Consider the following 25,385-nt stretch of genomic DNA (forward strand, 5'->3'; position numbering starts at 1 on the left):
ATATACTAAGTTTATTTCTTCAATGATAGTAATAACAATTATTTCCCTCAAACTTAAACTAGCGGCGCGAGGGCCGCGAACCCACAGCTCTGAGAAAGGGGCGGCATAACAGCACCTGCCTCTCGTGACTGACATTCGAGAAGGGTAGGCCAAGGAGGCGGGTGTCCAATTTTATTGGTCTACTGAAGAATGTAGGCGTGGTCAAAGGCCGAGTTGTTGGGAAGGGCTCCTCTCCCCTCATATGACCGCCCTATCGATCTGACATGAAGAAAAATCCAATCAAAGAAAGGGAGAGCCTGATTTGTGGGCGGGACCCTGCATGTGATAGGCACTTCCGAGGGAGAGGGGCGGGGCCCGCACAGCGCAGGACTCTGAGCGACCCTCGAGGGAAAGACGCCCGCGAGCTAAAGGAAACTGTTAAAAAGAGGGGCGGTACCTTCATGATTGGTCAGCAGAGGCGGGACCCTCTCGAGTTCTGTCCCGGGGTTGGCCAACGCTCGAAAAGCCTGCTGCGCCTGCGCTTTGGCGCTGTGATTGGCGTCTCGGCGGCAAACCCCGCCTTCCCTTTTCGATTGGTTGCTTGGGACAGGGGGACGCGAGGCGGGCGTGAGGAGAAACAAGAGAAGTTGTTTGAGTGGCGGCGGCGGCGCAGGGAGAGAGAGAGAGAGAGAGAGAGTCACAAGCAATCTCCTCCCTCCTGTAACCCGCCTTTTGGCGCGAGCGCTCGCCGGCGATTGGCCAAAGGAGGGGCGAAGGAGGCGCTGGGGGGGGGGGGAGCGGAGGCGCGCGGGGATTGGAGCCTCCGGCGCGCGGTGGGCGTGGCCCGCCTCGAGAGAGGGAGGGCTCCTCCTCCTCCGGCGCAGCGCGAGCGGGCGAGCTTACGCCGAGGCACGCACGGCGAAAGGGAGGGGGCGGAGCGCAGCGCGCGCGCTCCTTCTCTCTCTCTCTCTCTCTCTCTCTCTCTCTGAGGGGAGGTCTTCCTCGCTCGCTCTCCCTCCCTCCCTCCCTCCTTCAGAGGCGCGCGCGCGCGCTCTCGCTCCTTCCTTCTCTCTCCCTCTCTCGCTCTCGGCGGCGCCGGGGAAGCCGGAGGAGGAGGAGGCCGGAGGAGGAGGAGGAGCGGCGGCGGAAGGCCGAGAGCGGAGTCCGGGCCGCGCCAGGCCGCGGCTGGGGGCCGGTCACGGTGGCGGAGCCGGAGGAGGCCGGGCCCCGCCCCGCCCCCATCCCCCCACCGGCGGCGGCGGCGGCGGCGGCACAACCGCGGGGGGGCGGCGGTGGCCGGGGCGGCGCTTCCCCGTCTCCTTCCCCCTCCTTGGCGGCGGCCGCCCCTCCCTCCCCCTCGTCCCCAGCGGGGCCCATGGAAGGCCTGCCCGTGGAGGTGCGGGGCTCCAACGGGGCCTTCTACAAGGTGAGGCGGGGGTGCGGGGACAGGCGTTGCCGTGGAGACCGGGGGTGGGTGGGCGGGGACCTAGGGGTTGCCATGGAGATCCCGGGGAGGGCGTGAGGGGCTTCGAGGCGGGTGGGGAGGGCCTTCCTCCCAGGGTGGGGAGCCCAGAGGCAGGGGGGTGTCTGTCTCAAATCCGGTACGTTTTGTGGCCTGGGTGTTGGGGACCCCTGGGTTGAAATGGGGGGGGGGCGCGGAGACACCTCTTCCGTCGGGTGGCTTTTCTAGGGGCCATGCAAAAGCGAGCGTGGGGAGGAGGAGGGCATCTTTCGGGAGGGGGGGAGCTTCAGAGGAAGGTGGGGTTGGGGATTCTGGAAAGTGAAGCCCCTACAAAGGGGGAAGGCAAGGGACGCTCGGGGTTCTGCAAAGGAGACTTCCCCTGGGCATGGGGGGGGGCTTGAAAGGGTCAGAGGGCCCGGTATGGGGCGGGGGGGGGGAAGAGCTCTGGGCCTTCAGACTTAAGAGGAAGGGCCATGGTTTGGGCGTGTGTTGCAGATCAGGAGGCTGGGTGGATTGGGAGTGTATCCTGAGGTTGGTTGTGAGTGGTCGCCAGGTCAGCGTCTATGGATAGAAAGGTTGAGTCCAGTGCTCATGTCATGGCTTTGCAATGCCGGGGATCAGCTTAACAGAGGCCTCTGCTCCCTTCCAAAGGCCTGATCTCATTGACAGGCTGGGCTGGAGGGAAGGAGGGGTCTCTTGTGTTACTTGAGCCTCATGTTGCGCTTACCTGCTATTTTTATTTTAGTTTTCCTCTATCAGGCACATCTTTTGAGCCCCTTGCCCCTTCCCTACATTCGGAAGCCTGCCTTTCCTGGTAAGGTACTCCCTCCGAAACAGAGTACCTTGAAATGCCATGAGCGTATTAGTCAGCAGCCATCCAGCAGGCAGAAATATATTTATATCGCAGTGCAGTCGAGTTTAGTGTTCCTTTATTGTGTAAGGAAATAAGGATGGGAGATCTTGTAACTGTATCTGTCTGCTGCTTGATTGGCACTGACACATGTTCCTTCTGACTTGCGGCTCTTCTCTCCCCAAGTGCTGCTTCCGCCCAGGTGCTGGAAGTAAATGTATTATACGGAAGGTGATCCAGTTCCACCCCTCCTTGAAGTACCTTCCTGCCTTGTAGGGAATGACTCTGTTTGTATCTTTATGAAGCAGGTGCTGTTAAAATAGGGGGGAAATAAGCTCACCTTGGAAAGTACCACTGTTCAGTGGTGGGAGTATTAAGTTCCACGTTCCATGCCTGACATCTCCAGCTAAAAGGGCCTCAGGTAGGACAGTGAAGGAAAGACCTCTGCCTGATCCTTTCTGCGTCTCATAATGGATGATACAGGGCCAGTGGTTCAGTGCAATAGGAGACAACTTCATTTGTTCGTGCTTTCAAATGTGTTACGAGGCAAGTGGAGTGGTGGGTCTCTTCCATCAGCAGGATTAGTGCAACCCTGTCTTGCTGTAATAAAAAGCTGAGTTACTTTATGTGTATTTCCCTGATTAGTTCCGATGGGAAGTTAATCGTCCATCCGGCTTGCACAAGGCTGTGCCCAGCTGAGATCTCAGTCTGCTTTCCAGATTCAAGGCTTGCACTTTGCAGTTTACTGCTTTTGAGCATCCAATCATGTTCAGTGGAATTACCTTTAGTGGTCTAAAAGCAGTTCTTCATTGTAGCAAGACCTGAGTTTCTCAAGTAACTTGCAGTGTCTCTAAATTAGGACCAACAAGCTGTTCCAGTAGGCTGGGCAGTTCCAGACCCACACCTTTTTCACATTGGAAAAGGGCTTTTTCTCCCTTCAGAGTGGTAGCAGGAATGCCAGTCTCTCTAGAAGCGGAGGCTTTCATAGTCATTGAACCTAGTTGTCAAGAATGCTGCTTTGCTCAACATGAAGGGTCAAACATAGAGAAGGAGGAAGCGCAAGATATCTAGGGTATGAGAGATTCTGAATTCTGCCAAGCTCTACTGGGCCTGTGTAGTGGAGTGATATTTTGTTTCAGCGGAATCTCTGGTCCCTATTCTGTAGTGAGAAGCGATTGCTTGTTCAGAAAGGCCTCGGGGAATTTTGTAACCTAATCACAAGGTTGCGAGGTGGGGGCTCAGTGTATTGTCTAGTGCTAATTTTAGACTTCCCACTTCAGAATGGAGTCACAACCAGTAGATGGCCATGAATCGTGAAGGTTTGCCTGGTGCCTTCATTACTTATCTTTAGGCACCAGGCAAAAACCTTTCTCTATAACCAGACCTTTGGCTGGTTAGCATTCTGTCGCCTTTTAAATGTGTTTGTTTTATTATGTATTCTCATTTTGTATTTTCATGTTGTGAAGCGCCCTGTAATCTTCGGACGAAGGGCGTTATACAAATTTAATAAGTAACAGTAATAAGAATAAAAAAAGACATAGAAATATTTGAGGGGCTAATCCTCGTCTCCCATAATGGAGTGGGTTATTTTTAGCCTGTTTGCGTGCTCTTTGCTGTGGCATCTCCATAGATTCCTTATCAAGTAATTTATTTTTAAACTCATAACCCTACCTTATCACATAACATTTTTTACCACCAGGAAACATGCATCATGTTACATGTCCTCAAAAGACTCTCAGCCTGGGGAACTGGGGCTGCAGAAGACGTGGGGTTCTTAAACGGTAGCTCCGCAGGGTAGTTCACCTGTTTCTGCATGCAGGAGATCCTGAGCTCAATCCCTGACATCTCCTTTTAAAAGAATCAGGCAGCAGGTGACAGAAAATACATTTAGGCCCTGGGGCCAGCAAGAGCAGACAGTATACTGGGCTTTGCACCAAATAGTATCTCCTGGTAAAAGGCAAGTTTGTGTTTTCTGGGGACTCAGGTGATGTCACTTTCTGCAAACATCTTAAGTAACTGGCTCAAATGGCTTGGGGAGCAAATGTACAACAAGTATCTGTGTAGCATTTCATCTCTGGCGTCTCCCATTGAGGAATCCATGCTGTCTAGATCCTTCCTTCCAGCAGTGCTTGTTTGCATGCACCTCCGTTGCAACTGCTTAAGTGGGTTGCTGCTGCCGGAAGCTGTATGTGCCCCAGTGGACTTGCGAGAAAGCTGAATGAGGAGAAAGTGGGAACGGTCTACTCGAGCCAAGCGTTGTGTCGGTCTGTGGAAAGGTGCTGGGCTTCTGAACAGGATTTTAAAGACTGCACGTCCCTCCTGACAATGGCATATTCTTCACCACACCCCGTTTTATAGAACTGCATCCATAGAGGGAGGGTATGCTAACTAACTTCCAAGCTGAAGTATACGATTTGCCCGTATTCTTTTCCGCCTTTCGACTTCAGCAGCTTCCTCTTCAGAGGTTTCAGCAGCTCCTGGGCTACTGTGGCGCCATCTTTGTTTTCAAATCCACGAGCCACAAATCAATTCTTTTTTGTGTGTTCCTGGGCTTCCCAAAGGTTTTCATGGAAGACCTTATTTCTTAGAATTTGAAAGGTGAGCTTTTGCCTGCCAGTCACTACTGGTGGTCCTTTGTAGAACATCTCTAGCGTTGAGTAAAAAAACCTGAAGCCTAAGAGTAAGGTTAATGGGCTGGCCTTTTTTTCTTTTTTAACAGAGTGTGCATGTTGACAGAATATCAATCTTAGGCAGTAATACACATGGCGGTATTGCCTTGCCACTGGTAGTCGACTACATCCTGTTAACTTTTAACTACCAGTAGTAATAGTTGATGTAAGAACATAAGAGTCCAGCTGAGTCAGTGTCCTGTTCTCACAGTGGCCTACCAGATGCCCAAGGGGAGCAGGATTTGAGTACAACAGAACTTGTGATTCTCAGCAGCTGATAGTCAAGAGGCCTGCTGCCTCTGATCCTGGAGGTAAAATGTAGCCATCATCGTTAGTGGCCATTGATAGCCTTACCTTCTCTGAATTTGTCTAATTCTCTTGTTAAACCTCCCCATGTCCATGGCCATCACTACCTCTTGTGGGAGTGAATTCCAAAGTTTCAACTATGCACTGTTTGAAAAAGTACTTTGCTTTGCTGTTTTGAGATTTCCAACAATCCGATTCATTGGGTGTCCATGAGTTCTAGTATCATGAGAGGGAGAAAACCATTTTTCTATCCACTTTCTCACCATACATAATTGTACACGTTTCTATCATCACTCCCCACCCCCAATTCTCACCTTTTTTTCTAAACTAAAAAACCCAAATACAACATATTTTCATAGAGGAGTTTCTCAAACTCCTTGATCATTTTGGGTGTCCTTTTCTGAACCGTGTCCAGCTCTACAACATAACATACTGTACTTTTCTGGACATGGTATTCCAAGTATACCATAAATTTGTATATCATTGTTATAGTATTGGCAGTTTTATTTTCATTCCCTTTCCTAATGACCCCTAATGTGGAATTTGCCTTTTTCACAGCTGCTGAATGTAGGATTGACATTTCCATCAAGCTACCCCCCCCCCAAGGTCTCATCCCTAAGAACAAAAAGAAGGGCCCTGCTGGATCATTTGTAGTTCCTTGCAGTTCCACAAAAAATGGTGTCATCAGCAGGCTTGGCTACCTCACGGCTCACCACTAACTCATTTATAAGCAACTGAAAAAAACACAGGCCCCAGTACCAATCCTTGGGGGACACCACTGTCTGCATCCCTCTATGAGGAGAACAATCAGTTTATCCCTACTCTCTGTTTCCTCTTCTGTAACCGGCTACTGTTCCAAAGGGTCCCTCTGCTCTTATCCCATGACTGCTAAGTTTAATGAGTTTTGGGTGAGGGCTTTTAGCGGTAGCTTTTTGGAAATCTGTGTGGTTGTTGACACTCCCAAAGAACATGTTTACCACCAGCTCTTCACACTTCTTAAGCTATCCAGCTTGTAATTTCCAGGATCCCCTAGATTCCTTTTAAAAAAAATTGTCTTACAGCAGCCACTTTCCTGTCGTCAGGTGTCAAGGCTGAACTTTGGGATAAGTTACTTTTTTTTTGTAGCAGATTGGTAGGTTCACGTTTCAGTTCTTTTAAGAATTCTTGGGTGGCTGCCATCTGGACCTGGTGATTTCTCAGTTTTTCATTTGTCATTAAGTCCTACAACCTCATCTATTGTGACCCCTCTTCACCCCGGTTCCTCAGACTTCTTTCCTGTGAAAGTTAGTTTAGGCACAGGGATCTGCTCCACATCTTCCTCGGCGAGGACAAGTGCACAGAATGGACTCTGTAATCTCCTTTTCCTCCTTTGACTTGATTGTCGTCCAAAGGACCCACCACCTCCCTAGCTGGTTTCCTACATATTTCTAATGTTTTTGCATAATTGTTTATTGTTGGTCTTAATGTGTTTAGTGATGTGCTCCTCAGTTGTTGTTACTGTATTGTTATCATCTTTAAAGCATCCCTTATTGTCTGCTTGCATTTCTTTTGCCAGAATTTGTGTTTACTTGGACAAGGCTTCAGTCTTTGACGCTGCTTGTTAGCCATGCTGGCATCTTCTTGGCCCTGGTGGTACTTTTCCTGATCTACGTTCTGCATTGTAGCTGAGCTTCTGTTACTGTGGCTCAGATCAACCTCCACACATTCTAGAGAGCTTTGACCCTCTTCACATCCCTTTTCAACTTTGCTTTTAACAATCCCTAATTTTTCAAGGTGTTTCCTCTTTTCAAAGTCAGATGTGGCGGTATTGGATATCTTGTGCTAGATCTGGGAGAGTCCTGGCTGACCAGGTGCCTAGCATTTTATGCTGATACTTGAGAGATTTCAAGTATTTTACCCTGTTTGGGGCTGAAAATACTTTATGCACACGGCTTTGCATACATGTTCCCCGCAGGAGAGAATGCTTGTGGAGTATCGCTGCATGTCAAATAAGTTGTGCACAGACGGCCTAGCGGACAATGGCTATATGTCTTGCAGCAACAACAACGAGAATTTTTAGTGTCCAGCTGCTGCTTTTTATACAGTGAACCACCAAAGAGTAAAATTATCCTCTGCAAATTCAGAGGGTTCTCAAGTTGTAGAGTTGCTCATGAATGGAAGCGGTTTGTGTTCGTGGAGGGCTTGAAACTTTTAAGGGGGGGTTCCTTGAAACTCTTTGACTTGGTGTCCCAACCATTGCAAAGGTTGTACACTGCAGTTTTCATTTAGCCCTAGCAGCGTAAGCCAGAGGGCAGGTAGACCAGGCTTGAGGTGTAGAACGTGGGAGATATAAATGTTCCTGTGTGCTGGCCTAATGGAATGAAGGGGGCTGATCCATCTGTGCTGAATGAATGATAAATGAGATTCTCTCTGCTGGCCTGGAGACGTATATAGCCTCAGGCGCAGCAGGGCTTTAAAGGGGATTCTTGGAGCTCTCCAGTCTGTGGGAGAGGGCAGGCATGGAGTAGTTCACAAAGACTCCAGAATCTTTGATCCTGTCCACAATACACAGTTGCGGGTCCTTGTTGGATGGTGCTCCCTCTGTCTCTTCGCTACTTTCTGAATTGCCAGGCTAACTGTTGACTGTGTCTAAGGCCTCCAGTCCAAGGCCCCAGGATGCACCCACTAGACCGGGGGTAGACAACCTAAGGGCTGTGGGCTGGATGCGGCTCAATTGCCTTCTCATTCCGGCCCACGGATGGTCCGGGAATCAGCGTGTTTTTACATGAGTAGAATGTGTCCTTTTATTTAAAATGCATCTCTGGGTTATTTGTGGGGCCTGCCTGGTGTTTTTACATGAGTAGAATGTGTCCTTTTATTTAATATGCATCTCTGGGTTATTTGCGGGGCATAGGAATCCGTTCATTTTCCCCCCTTCAAAATATACTCCGGCCCCCCACATGGTCTGAGGGACAGTGGAGCGGCCCACGGCTGAAATAGGTTGCTGACCCCTGCACCAGACTGATAGACAGGGAGCAAAGGGGGGGGGGAGTTACTCTCCCTCTCTCTTGCCATGGACATCCACTGAAGCTGAATGTTGGAAGATTCAGGACAGATGAATGGAAGTACTTCCTCATGCAACTCGTGGTTAAACTGTGGAACTCGCTCCCACAGGATGTCCGTCAAGCCAGATGGCTTTAAAAGAGGATTAGACACTTCATAGAGGACAGAGCTGTCGATGGCTGTTAGCCATGAAAGCTATGCTCCGCCTCCGCAGTTACTGAGAAGAAGGGAGAGTGAGTGCTCTTGCGCTCAAATCCTCCTTGCAGGTTTCCCACAGGCATCTGGTGGGTCCCTGGAAGAACAGGGTGCTGGCTGAGATGGGCCTTTGGCCTGATCCAGCAGGCTCTTATTACGCACTTAATGTGGGCCTGGAGGAGTATTTTGCTTGGGCGATCAAGTTACGGGTAGCATCCAGACTTGCTAAAGAGGTCATCAGGTCCGAGGAGGAGGAGGAGGAGGAGAGATTTTTAGCATGCTGTTGAGGAAAGGAGCCATGCAGTCAAGGATATATGTATGCCACCTCTTCCAACCAGAGGGAACTCCTTTCTGCTGTCTCCAACAGACGCTGAGCGGTGAGATGACCAGCTTAATGTTTTCTCCGTCCCAGTGAGTTGTGTGTGCTGGGATAGCGGCACTGCTTGCTGGGCAACGAACTCAGCTTAAAGCCGGCTTCCTCTGGAGCTGGGAAGGAGACGTGCGGCTGTTTGCTCGCAGCGGAGCACCTGGCGGAGGAGACATCTGTCCGCAGGAGCACCTGTTCCTCCCATCACCCTTTAGACATGCAGGACATTTCGCCCTGCCCTCATCACACTCCAAACTCAGAACGTGTTCGTGCCTCCCTCCCTCGATTGCAACCCTGTGGCTGCCCTCTTCTCCCCCCCCCCCCAAATGTCAAATGTCGAGAGAGGCAGGGGCATGGCTGCACCCCCGTCTTCTAAAAGCCACGTGCCTGAAGGAATAAGGCTGTGCCAGAGAACGACCACCACGCAGAGAGGTTGTTTGTGGAATACTTTAGCCTGTATTCAGGGATGGAGTTGGCTTCCCTAAATAAAAACAAACAATTATTAATCCAAGCATGGTTTTCCCCTTCAATAATGCCATTGGTTCCCTCCACCCCACCCCACGTGTTTATCCATCTGTGTCCATTAACCAGGCTAACCATTTGCCTGTTGGACCCCTTTCCCCCTAGCATCTCCAGAAAACATTCACTTACAAGTGTTACTGTTCCTCTTGCAGTTGTCCCAAATCTCAATCCTGGTACAAGCCAGGCCATTCAAGTTTTAATCTTGAAACTGTCTTGGGTTTTTGAGGAGAAGCGGGTTATACATGTCGTAAATAAGTAAGTGAATAGAGGGTTGCACCCGGAGAATCAAGACATTCCTCCCAAACGGCTGTCCCACTGAGCACCTTTCTCTGACCCCAAGCAGCCTTGCATTGCTTTGGGATTAAAAACGGATGGGCAGGTTGGGGTTGGCTTTGAGTGAGGGCTAAGGGTGGGGTCCTCTGCTGCAGAAGCGCAGTGCCATCTGACCCAGAGACCTTGGCAGCATGTGAGCTCCTGAGCGCTGAAAGGAAGCTGCCATGTGTTCTTTGAAGGAGGAGTCATGAGCTAAACTGCCTGGCGTTGGCTAGTCTGGCAGGGAATGTGCTTGAGGAGGAGTAAATGTGACAGGGCGGGGTGTGCACGAGAGAGAGGGAGAGAGAAGTTCATGTCTTCCTGAACAGGACATGTCAAAGGAAGTATTTCATGGAGCGCATAGTTAAAACTATGGAACTCCCTCCCACAGGAGGCAGTGATGGCCACTAACCTAGATGCCTTAAAAGAGGTTTAGACAGATTCATGGAGGAGGAGAAGGCTATCAGCGGCTGTTAGCAACAGTGGCTGTGTTCTGTCTCCACAGGTTGGAGGCAGCAACGCTTCTGAATACCAGTTGCTGGAAACCACAGGAGGAGAGGGTGTTCTTGTGCTCAGATTCTGCTTGTGGGCAACTGGTTGGCCACTGTGAGAACAGGATGCAGGAGTGCCCTTTGGCCTGATCCAGCAGGCTCTTTTATGTCCCAAACCTTCCCCTGACACACCAAGAGCCGCTTTTTGGAACACACGTTATGTCCCCTTCTTTCCCCTGCCTTTCTCTGTTCCTGTTGTATCGAGAGTCATGAAGGCGATGCCACACCTGGTTAGGCTTTCAGGTTCCAGCCAGCACTACCTTAGGGGCCAGTGACTCGGAGGATCACGTCTTTGGGGGTTGTCGCCAAGTTGCAACCTTTGCTTCCGCAGAGCTGTTCTTGTCTTGCGAAGTCTCCCTTTCCATGCTGCTGCTTTGCGGTGGCTGTTTGGTATCTTGGGTCCGCTGGTCCCAGTCGAGGGATGCAGTGGCTTGGTGGTGGTGGCTCCTTCTGCGGGGCTCCTTTTTTGCTCGGCCAGCACCGCCCCTTTTGCAGTGAGCTTTGGGGACTTGCCGGCTGTGGTGCTAACGCGGTGTCTCTTGTCTGTTCCTTCCCTTCCAGGGTTTTGTTAAAGATGTCCACGAAGACTCGGTCACGATATCCTTCGAGAACAAGTGAGTGTCTGCTGCGCCCTGCTCTGCTGTTTTGTCAGAGAGCTGGCAGGCCAAGATCGGCCCGTCCTTTTTCCAGCCCTCTGGAAGTAGTGGCTGCCCCTGTGTTCTTGAGGTCCATCGTATGATGAGGGTAGAACCCGGGTATACCAGCTCTGAGCCACCTCTGGCAATGAAACCCCGCTAACCCGGCAGAGCAGGGGCTTGTTTGCCTAGACATATGAAGCTGGCACCTTGTGTAATATGAACGCTGTGTGCGGCTGGCTCCTCGGAAATTGAAAGAATATTATTCTTGTGGACAGTCGCTCCCCCCCCCCAAATGTCCCTTGGTCTCACCCAGGAAACGACGGCCATTCCCACCCCCTGCTTTACACTCTGGTGGCAGAGGGGAAGAAACAGGGGCTTTCCTCCTGGAGCTCTGTTCTTGCTTTGTGGCAACTTCTGCCGGTGGCGAGATTGCTCTCCCCCCCCCCCCCCCCGGCCACCTGGAGTTCACTGCTTGACTACCAGCTGCTGTATCAAACTAGGCATCCCCGGGCTACCAAATACAACCGCAACAAGGCTCTCTCACGCTGGCTGGGGGTCCCGTCAGGAGATGACGTCAGGAACTCCCCACCCCTCAGAGCGCAGTTGTTTGGTCACCCCAGGGAGGTGGGGAAGTGGCTGCCTCAACAGTTCTCTGGGGCCGATTGGTGGTTCCTTCCTCCTTAGTCTGGGCTTCCCCCCCCTTCTTCATCTTCAATCTCCGTGAGCCGGACACCCCTAGCCCTGTTCTCCCTCCTCTGTCTGTGGAGACAGGAGGTTGCGGGGATGCCTGCCAAGAGAGAGGACTTTGTCACCCACCTATGTAGGCATCGCACAGCATTGGTGCTGGTAATGTTAGAGTGCGTCAATCCCCCAGCAGTTAAGGAGCGGGGGGGGGGGGTGCTGTACCCCAGCCCCACCCTCATAAAGATCTCTGCGTGCACTCGGGAAGCATACTGCACAGCAAACACCTTGTCGCTCGCAAGCAACAGGGTGGGTATTTTGTTTGTTTTTAAATGCTGCTTATTGGAGGCGAAAGTGACTGAAATTCCTGACTCAGCAGAAAGCCAGAAGCGTCTGCTGGAGGAGAGAGGTTTGAGCCGCTTGCAAAGGTCCTTCCTCGGCAGCTGAAGCGTCAGGGAGACATGTGTCTCTGCAACAGCTGTAAGGAGGAGGGAAGCCACCCTGGCCTCTAGGCACTGCAGTCAAGCGACTGTCTGCTTCCCTCCTCCTCCCCCCCCCCCGGGAAAAAATAAAAAGCTTTGTGGGCGGAGGTTAAATGCTGGCCCTGCTCTCTGAGAAGAGCAGGTGCTGGGTTTGCTGGAGCTCTCACTGAGAGGCCGGCCCGAGTTTGCGGCTCTGGTCGTCAGCCGGTAGGGACTAGTGAGCAAAGGAGGCTGGCAGCCTGCCAGCAGCTGTGTCTGGCCGCCTCTGTGTCCCCACCCAGGGTGGTGTGGGCGTGGCGGTGGTATGCAAATGCTGCCTAATTCCGCTGCAGTTAATGAGGCAGCCTTGCAGCACCACGGCCAGTTCCCAGGATTGTGCTCTGACAGGGCCGGAACACAGCTGCAGCACGATCTCCCTGCGAGAGGCGGGGCGGGCTATAAATACCCACCCAGTGTAGTGTCTCTCTGTCGGCCCCAGTCTCCAGCCCTCCTTGTGGTGTTTCCTGAGGGGGTGGATTTGTCCTTGCATTCTCCTCCCCTCATTTCTTTCATCTTGCCTCTGTTCCCCCCCCCCCCAAGAACGTCTGCATGCTCTTAGCAGGCTTCCTTGCCTCTAAACTATTTTGACCCCCCATCAGGTTATGGTACTGTGGCCTTTATGTCTAACCAGCGGCATTGCCAAATAGTTGTGGTTCCTAGGAGCCGGCACTGAATATTTAAGAGCCAGCGTTCCATAGCACTGGAGGGAGGGGGGGTGGAATTAAAACCACAAGGTGATACATTTGATTTCCTAGGTGCGTGTGCAGCCAGGGGTCTGGAATTTTTTCTGGCATGTGCAATTGTGGTTGGAAAAGCATGTTGCTGGGGGGGGGGGGAGTCCAGACCGGCTGCTGTTGCCCGATGCATGCTGCTGAGTCATTAGGGAAGAGAATAGCTTGTTAGCAGTGGAGGGGGGGGGATATTTGGAGTGTGCTTCTATGAAGCAGCCATTCCAAATTGGTGGGAGGGGCGCGTGCCAGTGTTGGCCTAAGGTCCCTGCTGCTTTCACCTGCGCAAAATTCGACTCTTGGCATTGTTTAGCCCCAAGCGACTCCCACAGCTTGCGAAGCAGCGTTGTGTGTGTTGATGGGGAGCTGGTCTCCCCTTACTGTCACCTGGAATAACTCTCTGCCTCTTCCCAGCTGGCAGCCCGAAAGGCAAATCCCCTTCAGCGACGTGCGGCTGCCCCCACCCGCAGACTACAGCAAGGAGATTTTGGAAGGGGATGAGGTGGAGGTGAGTGAAGGCTGCCAAGAGGCTTTCTGCACCTGGGTGGGGTTGGACGGGGGGTGGGGATGGAGCAGCGGGGTGAGTAGGAAGCTGCTGGGAGTGGAGGGTGTCCCCCCTAACTTGAATTTCCCTGTCCCCTTAGGTTTATTCCCGAGCCAATGAGCATGAGCCATGTGGCTGGTGGCTGGCCAGGGTTCGAATGATGAAAGGAGACGTAAGTATTGAACAAAATACATTCCCCCTTGAAATATTCTCAGGCATTCAGTGAGGGGGCAGAGTGACCTGTCCCTCTCACCATTAACACATTTGATGAGCTGAGCCCCTCGGTGCAGGAGCTTCAGCCCCTTCCGCCTCCCCAGCACATGGTAGGAGCTCCCCATGTGCACAGCAAATCCTCACAGATTGGCTCCCAAAGCGTCTGGATGCCGTGGGCCAAAATGCGGAATAGTGATGGTGCTGCAATGCAGATGTTCTTAGGATGCTTCTGTGACGTGTTGTCATGAGGTTGTTGTAATCTGCCTTAAGTTCACTCGATGGGAACAGGTAGAATATAATTTTTTTTAAGTAAATAAAAATAAGTAAGCTTCCAGGGTCATAAGCCGGCCTGACTTTGCAGGTGTGAAAGTTTCCACTTCCCCCAAGCAGCAGTGATCAGTGAGTTTCTTAGTGTGAACATAATTCGTTCTGCATTTCCAAGGAAGACTGTTACATCCAGAGAGGGGAGGGGAGCCTGCAATTGAAAGGAGGGGGGGAACTGTGACCCTAACCGCATGGAAGAGTTTTCCAGGGTTTTTTTTCTTCTCAGAGATACAGTGTGCAGTTAGAATTCACTTTCCCCCCTCCTGTTTGAGTTTACTTCGGCTTAACAACTCTAAAGGCAGAACATAACTGCAGCTCTTTTGGCCTCTTCCTCTGCCGCGTCAGTGAAGGGGCCCTTCTTTGTGGCTCCCTCTGATCTCGTCCTCCTCTTGCAGTTCTACGTCATAGAATACGCCGCTTGCGATGCCATCTACAATGAAATCGTCACGTTGGAGCGGCTGCGGCCCGTCAACCCCAGCAAAGTGGCCACCAAGTGCAGCTTTTTCAAAGTCACCATTGCGGTACCAGAGGATCTCAAGGAGGCGTGAGTGTTCACATAAACACAATTCAAAGTGCTGGTGCTGACCTTTAAAGCTCTAAACTGCCCCGGCCCAGTGTACCTCAAGGAGCGTCTCCAACCCCATCACTCAGCCCGGACACTGAGGTCCTCCTCCAAGGGAGGGCCTTCTGCTGGTTCCCTCATTGCAAGAAGCGAAGTTACAGGGAACCAGGCAGAGGGCCTTTTCTGTAGTGGCCCCCTCCCTGTGGAACGCCCTCCCTCCAGATGCCAAGGAGATAAAGAACTGCACAACTTTTAGAACACATCTGAAGGCAGCCCTGTATCAGGAAGTTTTTAATGTTTAATGCTTTATTATGTTATATATTCTGTAATCCGCCAGAGTGGCTGGGGATACCCAGCCATATGGGTGGGGTATCATTAACAGCAACAACAACTGTGTGTGGGAGGGGGGAGCTTGTCTGCCAAATCCACATTTTTCCCGATTCAAATCTCTTATCAGCCCACATCTGCCTGGGCTTGATTTTGCTTGCACTGTGCAGACATTTGCTCCATCTGAAGGGAAAGAAGCCTAAGAGCTTCTTAACAGAAGGGAAGTAGGTTTTAGGAGGTGCACTATTGAATGAGTCAACTTTTCCGAATAAGCAATATGGGAGGCCGCCTTAAACCAAATGTGAAGGGAAACGTCCACTGCATTTCTTGGGCAAAGTAGTCATTCTAATCTCAACCCACAAATATATAATGAGAGTTTTACAAATTAGCTCTGCACTGTCCTCCTCGAACGTTGATCGTAAACGTAGCCTGGCATCGAGATTCACTGGGCTGCCTACAATCTCATGAGATCTCTTGTAAAACCTGTCTCCAAACTTCCTGTACACATTCCCAGGTCCACCGCATGTGGAAGCCTGAACTTTTAGCAGCTCAGGTTGGCGCCCACACTTTTCCAAAACTCCTTACCGTTCCTCTGTTTCCTCCTCGCAGCTGCTCAAACGAAAACGTGCACAAAGAGTTCAAGAAAGCCGTGAGCGCGAACTGCATCTTCCTCAGTTCCACCAGCAGTGAGCTCGTCATCCTTGTAAGGCTCTTCCTCTGTTTCGGGGGTGGCCTCTGCCTGCTTAGCTGAACCAAGTTGGGAGGAAATTGCCTGTGACTTGTTGGTGGGCCATTGCCGGCTCAGAGCCGGAACTTGTGCGGCTCTTCACTCCCCTCTAGTGGCAGAAACTGCAGATGACCACTAAATGCACAACTGCAACGTCTTCCATCTGGTGCAGCTCTTGCATATTTCTCGTCCAGACCTGTGAAGCATCTCTCGTTTTGCACTGGGAACATGATAAAGGGCGTCTTCCCTGGGGGTGGGGGGAGTTTTCTCGCTTCAGAGGAAATGATCCTCTCCAACACTGCTGCGGTTTCCGTGTTAAATTTGCTTTAATTTTAACTGGGTGGATAATTGACAACACCAAACCTGTAACCTGACAGTTTGAATTATTGTTAGACTAAACACATTAAAAAGGGACGCGGCTGACGCTGTGGTCTAAACAACAGAGCCTAGGGCTTGCCGATCAGAAGGTCAGCGGTTCGAATCATCGCGACGGGGTGAGCTCCCGTTGTTCGGTCCCTGCTCCTGCCAACCTAGCAGTTCAAAAGCACGTAAAAATGCAAGTAGATAAATAGGTACCGCTCCGGTGGGAAGGTAAACGGCGTTTCCGTGCGCTGCTCTGGTTCGCCAGAAACAGCTTTGTCATGCTGGCCACATGACCCAGAATCTGTCGGCGGACAAATGCCGGCTCCCTCGGCCTATAGAGCGAGATGAGCGCGCAACCCCAGAGTCATCCGCGACTGGACCTAATGGTCAGGGGTACCTTTACCTGTTTTTAAACACATTAAAGCCTGGTGGGGCAATTCTGTGTGGTAGGCTCACCTGTGTTCTTTGTTTGCCAGCACACGGCAGCCTAACGTCAGTTTCCTCTCTCCCTGCAGTCCACAAACGAGTCCACTGTCAAGAGGGCATCTCTGCTGGGCGACATGCACTTGCGCAGCATCCGGACTAAGCTGATGCTCATGTCCCGGAATGAGGAGGCCAACAAACACTTGGAGGTGAGGGAGAGAGGCCCCTCTGAGTGCAGGAGGGGGGACGTCTCTGGCTCAGGACTAGGTGCCAGTAGCTGCCATACTGGGCCCAAAGGAGAGGAGTGCAAAGCACGGAGGCAGAAGGGTACCTTTCTAAAATGCAAAGCAGCGCTGGAGAATGCAGTGTTTTGGTTTGGGAGAACTCCCTGCCAGATACAGAGGCCCATCCTGTCCAGCACCCTGTTCTCCCAGTGGCCAGCCAGGTACCTCTTACGGGAAACCTGCAAGCAGGACCCCAGCCAAAAGAGCCGCTCTCCCCTCCTGCGGTTCCCAGCAGCTGGTATTTGGAAAGTACACTTCTCCCTCCAGCGTTCTGTGAAAGTCACAAGCTTGACCTACCCATGTGCCAACCTTAGTTGATTCAGTCTCATAAGACCTGCTCTGTCCCCAGAATCCTCTCCTGAGCATGGCTGCCTGGCCTGAATGCTAGGCCTTTTGTGGGGGGTGAGGGCCCAGGCTTGAAAGGAGAGGCGGGGCTCACACGACTTCTGAGGGCTGTTTCCCATCGTGCCTCTGCCTCTTTCCCCCCAGACGAGTAAGCAGCTGGCGTCAGCATTCCAGGAGGAGTTCACGGTGCGGGAGGACCTGATGGGGCTGGCCATCGGAACCCACGGGGCCAACATCCAGCAGGCCCGGAAAGTGCTGGGCGTCACTGCCATTGAGCTGGACGAGGAGACCTGCACCTTCCGCATCTACGGGGAGGTAGGGGCTGGGGGCTGCTTCTAGAATTCTCCTGCTTTCGTTTCACTTGGGGCTGGTGCGTAGAGACGAGGAGCAAAGACCACCTGATAAATGAGACCTGTGAGTGGGGCCAGAAACTCTGGCTGTGGGGCTTGGTAAGCAAGGTGGCTTTAACTGAGGAGGAGCGAACTTTGGGCTCTCTTGGCCTGGAGAGAGAAAGGCCCGGCATGTGGCTGTGCAGTGGGAGGATCTGTAAACAGCCTGTCAGGCCTGAGCAGCCTTGGTGACTTAGAACCTCGCAAGCCACCAGATTTGTGTGTTGAGCTGCTTGGCATGCTGTTCCCTTTTGCTCCTCCGCAGACCCCGGAAGCCTGCAAGCAGGCCAGGAGCTTCCTCGAATTCTCCGAAGACTCTGTTCAAGTCCCTCGGAACCTAGTCGGTGAGTGAGGCAGTTTCCCAGCTCCAGGATGAAACCTGCTGGAGCATCCCACTCCTTCTCTCCTCCTCTTCTTTCTCTCCCTTCACAAAAACATACGTTTGTGAAACCAGATTCAGAAGCCAGTGCTACCTTTGAGTTTGCTTGGGAGTTGAGTTGCAGCAATTCTGCTTGAGAAAACCCGGGATTTAGTTGCACAAGTCAGGCAGGGGAGTACAAGGCACTCGGGAATCTGGCTGGCAGAGCTGTTCCTCAAGCAAAGATTTGTTGCATAGATTTTCCTCCAACAAAGAATTGAAGGGCGTCAATGATTTTCCTTCCCTGTCATTGGCAACGAGCGCAAGTGTACGAGGGTGTGTGTGTGCAAAAAGGGGTTCTTTTTTTGGATGGAGGTGTTGTTTACTTGTGGGTTTCCTCGTCCATTGACCTGTCCCCCTACAAGGCACTATGGAGCCAATTTGCGAGTGACTTGGCACTAGGCGCATAGAGTTAAGGTGGCAGAGCAACGTGCTAGCAGCCTGTGTGTGCTTGATTTGCGCACGCCCTTCAACTCCCTGTCTTCATTTCCCTCCTGCAGGGAAAGTGATAGGCAAGAACGGCAAAGTCATCCAGGAGATTGTGGACAAATCCGGCGTGGTCCGAGTTCGGGTGGAAGGCGACAATGACAAGAAGAATCCCAGGGAGGAGGTAAATTGGGCTGCAGAGCAGAGAAGCCGCAGCAGCAGCAGCTTCTTCCTGTGTGGGTCCCCTGCCCCAGTTCCCAAGCCCCAGGTTTCCATCTCATCTTTTACCAGATGCCTCTTCTCAAAGCCACAGTGTCCCACGTTTTCCCACATGCCACGCCCCATCAAATCATCGCATCTGCATTTGTCTGCTTTCAGTCCTTGCTGGCTGGTCCAATTTGTTCCCTGGCTAAAGCTGTCCAAGACACAGACATTGGACAAGAACCAAATGTATGTCTCTGACTCTTTCTTTCTTTCTTTCTTGGATCCCGATAATCTTTCCCTCTCGAAAACTCAGACGGGCCTGCCCTCTGTCCTGCTTTGGTCGAAACTCTGCTTTCCCAGAGCACTAAATGCCATCCCTTTGGTTTAACTGGGATGCCTCTGCGGGGAACGTTTTACTTGACTAATTGGCTTTAAAGCTGTCGGCCCTGGTAACCTCTCCGTGTTCTGCCTGGGTAAAAGGTGCCTGCTCTTTGCCAAACTCCCTGTCTCCTTTCCCCCAGGGGATGGTCCCTTTCATCTTTGTGGGAACGCGGGAGAACATCAGCAATGCACAGGCGCTTCTGGAGTACCATCTCTCCTACCTTCAGGTAAGGCCGCTGGTGTGGTTCTCCTGGGCTGTGGCAAGGGAGGATCGGGCCACGGGGCAAGCCTGCTTCCTTCACCCTGGGGCCAGAGCATTTTTGCCAGACCCCTCCATTTTGGGACACAGGTGCAGAATGTCAAAACTGCCGCCCGGTTCTGAGGACATCTGCCCCCCCCCCAGGTGCTGACATGTTGATGTTTAAAGATCAGCATCATGGGAGGGCAGCTTTCTAGCTACCCCTCCTCCTTCCCCTTGAAATCTGCTGCAGGAGAGGCACTGTGAGCAAGATCACAGGACAGCTGTTTCCAGGACCAAGGGGAAACTGTCAATCTCCCTTGTTTATTTTTGCTCTTGGGGGCTGGATATTGCCTGCAGTACGATAGATAGATAGATAGATAGATAGATAGATAGATAGATAGATAGATAGATAGATAGATAGATAGAATGTTACTATACTTGCTATGGTTATAGAATTTCATTTTGCACTGTTTGGTTTTGAATTGCATTCCTGTTTTCTTTGACTGTGCAGTATTTTTGGGGGTGGGGTATAGAAAGCAGCATACAATTAAAATGAGTGAAGTCCGGAAGATGTAGGATGCCCCCCCCCCTGGAATGCTTTTGTGCAGTTCTTTTTGGGGAAGGTGCTTGGGGACCTTTCCTGGCCTTGGAAGAGTTCTGACCGTTTGTGTCCTTTCTGCTCGACTTTCCCCCAGCTTTTTTCAAGCGCTGCTGAGAGACGGCCGGCTCTCTTGAAGCAGACAGACACTCTTCCCTCCTTCTCTGTGAGGCCCTTGGCTCCTCCCCGACTGGGGTTGGTGGCCCTGGGGCCTTGTTCTCAACCCTTTTCCCCTTCCCCCTGCCAGGAGGTGGAGCAGCTGCGCCTGGAGCGGTTGCAGATCGATGAGCAGCTGCGCCAGATCGGCCTGGGCTTCCGCCCCCTCTCCAACCGGTCGGATAAGGAGCGGGGTGGCTACACCACAGATGAGAGCACCTCCTCCCTGCACGGCACGCGGACCTACGGGGGCAGCTACGGTGGGCGCGGCGGCCGTGGGCGCAGGGGACCCAACTCCGGTTATGGTGAGTTGTGTGAGGCCCAGGTATTCTGGGCAAAGGACTGTGCCCAGAATTCCTGGGGTTGCACACATGGAGGAGCTCTTTGTATCGCATTGCTAACATCCCGCCAAATCAGCTGTTTAACATCCCACCAAATCAGCCATTCCCACCAAATCAGCTGTTTAACATCAAATCAGCTGTTTAGCATCCCTCCAGATCAGCTGTTTAGCATTGGAAGCAGGATTGGCGAGTGAGAACAGGTCCAATCTTCTCCCTCCAGAACAACTGGAGGGCAGAACATTAGCAGTTTGGGAAGAAGCTCCTTGGATCAGGATAGCGAACTGCCTGTGAGTGTTTAGGGGTGCCCCTGTCTGGATTGGGAATGAATATCTTCTACCTGGGGTGGGCAGGTTCTGTTGACAACCAAGTCCATTTCTCTGTGTGAAATGTGGTTGTGCAAGCATTGCCTCAGCTAGTGTGCTTGCCACCTGGAAACTTCATGGAAGCGAGCCTTTTTGGTTACAACCGTTCGATTATGGGACACCTTCGCGGCTATAAAAGATTCAGGAAGCTCCATGTGTTGGAAGTTTTAAGCATCTCTTAAAAGCTCATTTGGGATGCGGGTGGCGCTGTGGTCTAAATCACTGAGCCTAGGGCTTGCCGTTCGGAAGGTCAGCAGTTCAAATCCCCGTGACGGGGTGAGCTCACGTTTGGTCCCTGCTCCTGCCAATTTAGCAGTTCGAAAGCACGTCAAAAGTGCAAGTAGATAAATTGGAACTGCCCCGGCGGGAAGGTAAACGGTGTTTCCGTGTGCTGCTCTGGTTTGCCAGAAGCGGCTTAGTCATGCTGGCCACATGACCCAGAAGCTGTACACCGGCTCCCTCGGCCTATAGAGTGAGATGAGCGCCGCAACCCCAGAGTCGTCTGCGACTGGACTTAACTGTCAGGGGTCCCTTTGCCTTTATTTTTAAAAACTCATTTACCTATGTTGAAGATTAGGAGCATTTATCCTGCTTGCTTTGCGGCATTTTTATAACAAATTTGCTGCGTGTTGATCTCCATTTGTAGAAATTTTTACTGTATTTAATATATTTTGGCATTTAATACTTCTAGAGTCTTGTAAAGCAGCTAGAGGTTTTGCTAAATGAAACAGTGAGTACGGCCTCCTGCCCGGAGGCAAGCAGTCTCCCTGCCACCAGTCTTTCCCCCTGCTCTAAGACCAGCCACTTAAGTTCCCACTTGGGCCCCCTCTTTCCGCGCCTCGTCTCCCTAGCTACCAACTCAGATGTGTCCAACGCTTCGGAAACAGAGTCGGAAAAGAGAGAGGACTACGAGTGCCCGCAGCTCAGCGACCGTGACCCCCGCCCGGAGGACAGCCGCAGACGGCCAGGGGCGGGGCGGGGGCGGGGCCCTGCTCCGGCGCCTCGCGGAAGTAGCAGCAGTGGAGGCAGCAGCAAGTACAACAGCTCCTCCATCAGTTCAGGTACGAAAGAAGCAGAAACCTTTTGGGGAGCCCTACGGCCAGAAAGCAGGTTGGTGGGGGGGGGGTGGTGCTCCATCACTCTTGTTTCCCAAACCCTGAGCAGGATGTTCCTGGGCTGGGGGGCCAGCTGGATTCAACCGTTGCTGTGACCTGGTGGTTGAACAGCCTAAAGACACCTCCCCTCCCACCAGTAGCTGCTGAGCTCTGGATTTTCTAAGACAAAGGCCTAGGACAGGGTGGTCTCATGTGGCCCTTTTTGGGTGGCCCTAACACTGCCCCACAAGCAAGGCTTTGGGAAGGCAGTGTGAGTCCTAGAGTCCTCCAGCCTCCTACCCAAAACCTATTTCGCATTTTCCCAGCTTTGGGAAGGAGATGGGAGGCCTGTAGGGCCCTGCGCCAGAGCCTTACACCTCTCCCACTAAGCCTGGTGCCTCGCTTCTCCAGCCTTGGGAAGGCAGGCCGAGGCGGAGGGCATCAGGTTTTGGCCTCCCCACCACCTTGCGCGACGAAGACAGTTGACAGGCGGCCTCTTCCCTCTGCAGTATTGAAAGACCCCGACAGCAACCCTTACAGCCTGCTGGACAACACCGAAACCGACCAGACTGCGGACACGGACGCCAGCGAGTCGCAGCCTATCAGCAACCGCCGGCGCCGCTCCCGCCGGCGCCGCACTGACGAAGACGCCACCATGATGGACGGAGCCCTGGAGTCGGACAACATGTCTGTCAACGAGAACGGCCTGGGTGAGTGGAGGGGGGGGCAGGCCCATCCACAGCCATAGCTTGTGGAGATCAGGAAGAGCTAGGAGTTGGGATAATAATTAATAATGATGATGATGATGATATAAAAATAAATTAAATAAATAAATACCTCACCCATCTGGCTGGGCTTCCCCAGCCACTCTGGGCAGCTTCCAACAAAACATTAAAATACAATAATCAGTCAGACATTCAAAGCTTCCCTAAACAGGGCTGCCTTCAGATGTCTTCTAAAAGTCTGGTAGTTGTTGTTCTCTTTGACATCTGGTGGGAGGGAGTTCCACAGGGCGGGCGCCACCACCGAGAAGGCCCTCTCCCTGGTTCCCTGTAACCTCAGTTCTCGCAGCGAGGGAACTGCCAGAAGGCCCTCTGCGCTGGACCTCAGTGTCCGGGTAGATCGATGGGGGTGGAGACGCTCCTTCACATATACTGGACCGAGGCCGTATATATGGAATGATATGGAAGATGGAGCTTGTGGGCTTTTTTTCTTGGTGGCGGGGGGTCAGTCTAACATGGTTCTGGTAGCCCCTACCTGCCTTCCAGCTTCTAAACACCTGCTGAAAACTTTCCTGTTCCTGCTTTGAAGTATGGCTGTAATATTTTCTTTATCTTGTTTTGTCTTTTTGTAAACTGCTTTTAAGGTGGTGGTTGTTTTTTACAACCAAGAGGCGTACAATTTTTATGAGATAAATAACTATAAACGCAATTTTACAACAGAGCAGTATAGAAATATCTTTGTAAATAAATAAATCCAGTGCTGCTCCACAAAGCGCCTACTTTCCTTTTAAAGTTGCACCTGTGGTGGCTGGAACTGAGGGTCTGATTCTGCTCACGTCTGGCCAGTTGAGTGCCGTTGTCAATGAGACGAAAGGGGCCATAAATCCTCATGCACCTCTTTGACACTTGAGGGGTGTATTTTTAAGACCCACCTTGTTTTTGTGATCATAAGTTTTTGTAAACTAAATATTGTCTGTGTTTTGATGCTGTAATGCACCCAGGGACCTTAGGGCAAAGGGAGAGTTGTTTTTATTATTAACGAAATAATAATATTTCATTAATATTAATGTAAGCTGATGGGATCTGAGCTGACTGTGACTACCCAGGAAAGAGAATACAGTGGAACCTCGGTTTTCAAGCGCAATCTGTTCCGGAATACCGTTCGGCTTCCAAAACAATAAACAACCGAGGCGCAAAATCCATTGAAAAAATGGAGGAACGTACCTTAGAAGCCATTCGACTTCCGAGACGCATTTCAACATGGAAGCATTCACTTCCAGGTTGTCTGCGTTCGAAAGCCGAAGTGTTCGACGACCGAGGTTCCACTGTAATAGTATAGTAGAATTGTGGAGGTGGAAGGGGCTCCCAGGGGCCATCTAGTCCAACCCCCTGCAGTTCAGGAATGACAGGTCTTGGGGTTGTGATAGGGAGCTCTGTAAAGGCGCAGCTCAACGTGAGCCCGTTGGCAGGGTGCGGGGGGAGGGGGCGGGGGGGGGTCGGCCACGGAGGAGTCCGTCAGCTTGACAGGCAGCCTTCCTATCCCTCCTGAGTCCGCCCTGCCTTTTCTCTCCCGCCAGAGGAGGAGTCTAAACCGCAGAGACGGAACCGAAGCAGGCGCCGACGCAACCGCGGCAACCGTGTGGACGGCTCCATCAGCCGTGACCGCCAGCAAGGTATTGCCGTTTTGGCCTTTCTTTCTTCCTTTGGGGAAGGTTCTGCGCCGTCACCTGCTTGGGCTTTTCCGTGCGTGACCTTGGGTCTTTTCCCCCCCCCTCCCTCCCTACCGCCAACAGTCACCGTAGCCGATTACATTTCCCGGCCAGAGTCTCAGAGCCGTCAGCACCCACCGCGCAAAGACAGCCGAGAGAAGTCGTCGGAGGAGACCGCACCCAAGCAGAAGGTGAGCGAAGGCCGTGTTTGGGCAGGGTTTTGGAGAGCTTTGTGCCTCGTGCCCCATAAGGCTGTGTGTGTGTGTGTGTGTGTGTGTGTGTGTGTGTGTGTTCCACAATTTGGGGCACCTGGAACAAAAACATGGCAGCTTCTGAGAAAAGCAGCAAGAGGTTTTTCTTTGTAATATTTGGGGCGGGGGGAGCCAGAGGAACCAATTCAGGCTTATCGTCGCGTCTCCCCTTGGGCTGGTCAGGCTGCTATGAGCCTGCTCCTCTGTCCAGACTGCGAAGCCTGTGATGGCGAAACTGGATTTTGCATATCGATGCTGCGCCATGTTGACGCCTTTGTGAAGTTCTGATCAGGTGCAATGATGTCCTTTATATACGGAGTGCGGAAGAAGAAGGTGGAGAAGTGAGAGAATAGCCATCTTGGGGAAAGTTTTTTTTAAATGTGTTAAAATAAGTCGTTTCGCTTTATTTATTTTATTTTTAAGTAAGGTTTCAGCAGCTGCTCAAGTAGCAATTTTCCCTTCCGAGAAATAAACGCCGTAGCTGAAGAAAAAATTGTCAGCATGAAAGAAATAATTAAGATACCATTTCTTGCTGAAAACGATAAACTGATTTAGGCCGGCTGTAGCCATGCCTCTCCCAAGTTTGCTGGGCCTGCTAAGGGGGTCACCGGTTTGCGTTTTGTGGCTTCTCTTCCAGGTTGAGACCACCAGCAAGGTTGTCAACGGCCCTACAGAGAACGGGGAGCATGCCGCCGCCAGCGAGGAGGTGGCTGCCCTGGTGAACGGCGTGTCCTAAGCTCGCATGCGTGCGGGGCCCCTGCCCCAAGTCGCAGCCGGCCGAACCCTCCTCTGAAACGAAAAACGACCCCTACTTTCCACCTGCTTGCAACATCTTAAAAGAGAAAACGAAATAAACACCACACCAGTCTCTTGTTTAAGAACAAAACCATTATTAAAAAAATGATAATTGAAACGAATCGACCCGAATCCCAAGGTAATGATCACCTAGCGCTCGTTAAAAGCTTGCCAAAGATGGGATACTTGTCTTTACCACAATTCTTAACACATCCTGGTTAAGCTTTCAGCAGTGGCAGCCAGACAGGGCAGTGAAAAATTCAAAACGAAACCCCTCTCTTTTTTTTCTGCCCTCTTGTTATGTCAAAGGGGGGGGGATCTCTGATGCTACCTGAGCTCGTAACCCCCCCTTTTCTTGGAGGC

General features: G+C 51.9%; 1 protein-coding gene across 2 annotated transcripts; it reads left to right on the forward strand.

Annotated features, from left to right (window-relative positions):
• Nucleotides 1-1,091: 1,091 nt before the first annotated feature.
• On the forward strand, nucleotides 1,092-25,128 carry FXR2 (FMR1 autosomal homolog 2). 2 transcript variants are annotated; one of them, XM_033169074.1, is made up of 18 exons: nucleotides 1,092-1,405; nucleotides 10,817-10,869; nucleotides 13,238-13,331; nucleotides 13,468-13,539; nucleotides 14,300-14,448; nucleotides 15,403-15,496; nucleotides 16,399-16,515; nucleotides 17,080-17,250; nucleotides 17,590-17,668; nucleotides 18,243-18,352; nucleotides 18,547-18,618; nucleotides 18,894-18,980; nucleotides 19,840-20,053; nucleotides 21,303-21,512; nucleotides 22,055-22,255; nucleotides 23,845-23,940; nucleotides 24,061-24,167; nucleotides 24,865-25,128. In XM_033169074.1, exons 1-18 carry the CDS (start codon nucleotides 1,355-1,357, stop codon nucleotides 24,961-24,963), a joined length of 2,076 nt encoding a protein of 691 aa, XP_033024965.1. In that variant the 5' UTR covers nucleotides 1,092-1,354; the 3' UTR covers nucleotides 24,964-25,128. The 2 variants fall into 2 exon arrangements, with proteins under 2 accessions (XP_033024965.1, XP_033024966.1); XM_033169075.1 differs by lacking the exon at nucleotides 18,547-18,618 and having other exon boundaries at nucleotides 1,257-1,405.
• Nucleotides 25,129-25,385: the final 257 nt, after the last annotated feature.

The sequence above is a fragment of the Lacerta agilis genome, chromosome 14 (genome assembly GCF_009819535.1).
Source record: "Lacerta agilis isolate rLacAgi1 chromosome 14, rLacAgi1.pri, whole genome shotgun sequence".
Lineage (NCBI taxonomy): Eukaryota > Metazoa > Chordata > Lepidosauria > Squamata > Lacertidae > Lacerta > Lacerta agilis.